This window comes from Saprolegnia diclina (assembly GCF_000281045.1).
Source record: "Saprolegnia diclina VS20 unplaced genomic scaffold supercont1.54, whole genome shotgun sequence".
Lineage (NCBI taxonomy): Eukaryota > Oomycota > Saprolegniomycetes > Saprolegniales > Saprolegniaceae > Saprolegnia > Saprolegnia diclina.
In genome coordinates this window covers 281,676-282,471 of record NW_008246121.1, presented here as the reverse complement: position 1 = coordinate 282,471, position 796 = coordinate 281,676, and the positions used below count along the sequence as shown (strand labels likewise).

The window sequence follows — 796 nt, the reverse complement described above, 5'->3', positions numbered from 1 at the left end:
ACACTGCCGCGGTAGAGCCCGCCGTCATGGCCATCGCACTCGGTCTCGCTCATGGCCTCGCTCTGCTAGACTACCGAGCTTCTACTTGCTGTTGCTGCAGGCGACGTGGCACGCGTCACTGCTGCGCTCGCCGATGGCGCCGACGTCAACGCGCGCAACGAGGTCGAGAAGCGATGCGTCTAGATCTCACAATGGCGGTCGCGTAGGCCGACGCGACGCCGCTGGACGTGGCGTGCGGTGAGAACCGTCTTGATATTGTCACGTGCTTGTTGTTGCATCCGACCATCGACGTGGCCAAGGTCCGTGGCTTCTTCTCTCCGCCATCTTCTTACGCTAGAGCAGGCGTCGCCAACGCTCTTGTGGACGCTGTGCAGACGCAGCGCACGGGGTTTGGTCACGCAGCTGCTCGACCATCCCACGACAGATCCCATGGCGTTGCTACCGGTACGCAGCTTGTCGCACCAGAGTCGTTGGAGTGCAAGTGATAGCGGGTCCGACTCGATAGGGCCCGTCGAACGTGCTCATTTCGCTTTGCGAAATCTTTGGTGCGGCGGAGATACTCGTACCCTTTCTACACCACCCGCGGGTCGACTGGAACGTGTCGGTCGGCGTACGTATCTCTCTATCCATCACATCCAGTTTATACGCCATGGCTGCTGTGTGCTAGCATAAGACACCGCTCCAGTGCGCTGTGCACGAGCGGTACTGGCACAAGGTTGAAGTGCTGCTGCAGGACCCGCGCGTCCAAGTGAATGGCTTGCTGGTACATGGAGCCGCCGGCATACTCGACGACACA

At 60.6% G+C, this 796-nt stretch overlaps 1 protein-coding gene across 1 annotated transcript; it reads left to right on the top strand.

Annotated features, from left to right (window-relative positions):
• Nucleotides 1-26: 26 nt before the first annotated feature.
• SDRG_12986 (hypothetical protein) lies at nt 27-763 on the top strand (the record flags this gene model as incomplete). The annotated part of the gene is made up of 6 exons (XM_008619069.1): nt 27-42; nt 101-162; nt 207-299; nt 343-444; nt 506-610; nt 668-763. Coding segments are annotated over 6 exons (474 nt in total), but the record flags the coding sequence as incomplete, so codon positions are not given.
• Between the last annotated feature and the right edge of the window lie 33 nt (nt 764-796).